Source organism: Perkinsus marinus, assembly GCF_000006405.1.
Source record: "Perkinsus marinus ATCC 50983 genomic scaffold scf_1104296972942, whole genome shotgun sequence".
NCBI classification, from domain to species: Eukaryota; Perkinsozoa; order Perkinsida; family Perkinsidae; genus Perkinsus; species Perkinsus marinus.
The window spans coordinates 1-1,094 of NW_003201597.1; the positions used below are offsets into that span (position 1 = coordinate 1).

General features: G+C 51.6%; 1 protein-coding gene across 1 annotated transcript; it reads right to left on the bottom strand.

Annotated features, from left to right (window-relative positions):
* Positions 1-516: 516 nt before the first annotated feature.
* Pmar_PMAR014211 (merozoite surface protein 2, putative) lies at positions 517-1,003 on the bottom strand (the record flags this gene model as incomplete). The annotated part of the gene is made up of 2 exons (XM_002766385.1): positions 517-952; positions 999-1,003. 2 exons carry the CDS (start codon positions 1,001-1,003, stop codon positions 517-519), a joined length of 441 nt encoding a protein of 146 aa, XP_002766431.1.
* Between the last annotated feature and the right edge of the window lie 91 nt (positions 1,004-1,094).

Below are 1,094 nucleotides of genomic sequence, written 5' to 3' on the forward strand. Positions count from 1 at the left end.
CATCTACACAGCACCACAGTTGGATTTATCCCTATAATCCAGCTACGCGAGTAACAAGCTTGCCCTCCGATTGCACCTACCCTGATTTTGGTCGATGTCACACATGTGAAGCTTGATAAGAACACATTGAGCTGTCAAGGATACATCAGAGGTTCTAGGATACCCAACCTCTGTATTTCAACTCACTATCAACAGAATTGTCAGCATATCAGCAATCGGAGTTCAGACACTGGAGAACCAACATGGGCTCATGCTAGTTGGTAAGAGGATCATTGTGGTGCGGCTTGCCCGCCCTCGCTCATCAATCTCGGAACCACTCAGATATCTCTGATGCACTGTCAATAGGTTTCGTATTGGGGTATAGCGTCGATGCTTTCATGATGTTACGACGCAACGTTTCCAACACAACTTGGACAGATGAACACTTATACACTCATTATCAAGACATCATGCAGTGGCCCGGATTGTATTAAATGCGCTCACCGGGCATTACAAAGCTTCATTACCCTAAATCGGCTACACAATCGGACTGAGAGTAGTCTCGGAAGCGGTCGTCTCCACAGTAGTAGCAACAACCTCATCGGTCACAGCAGCTGTGCTGACCGGTAGAGGGGACGTGGGAGTAGTAGGCTCAACAGGAGCATCGATCGTAGTAGTGACAGCCGCAGTCTCAGTAGCAACCGGGTTGGTGGCATCAGAATCATCCTTGTCTCTACCGGGAGCTTCCCCAGCTGCCGTCGTGATGGTGACCTCGCCAGTCACAGGGGCTGCAGTAGTAGCAACAATCTCATCGGTCACAGCAGCTGTGCTGACCGGTTGAGGGGTCGTGATAGCAGTTGTAGGCTCGACAGGAGCATCGATCGTAGTAGTGCCAGCCGCAGTCTCAGTAGCGACCGGGGTGGTAGCATCAGAATCATCCTTGTCTCTACCGGGAGCTTCCCCAGCTGCCGTGCTGATGATCACTCGCCAGTCACAGGAGCTGCAGTAGTGACAGCAACCTCATCGGTCACAGCAGCTGTGCTGACCGGGAAAGGGGACGTGATAGTAGTAAGCTCAACAGGAGCACCGATCGTAGTCGTGACAGTTGCAGCCTC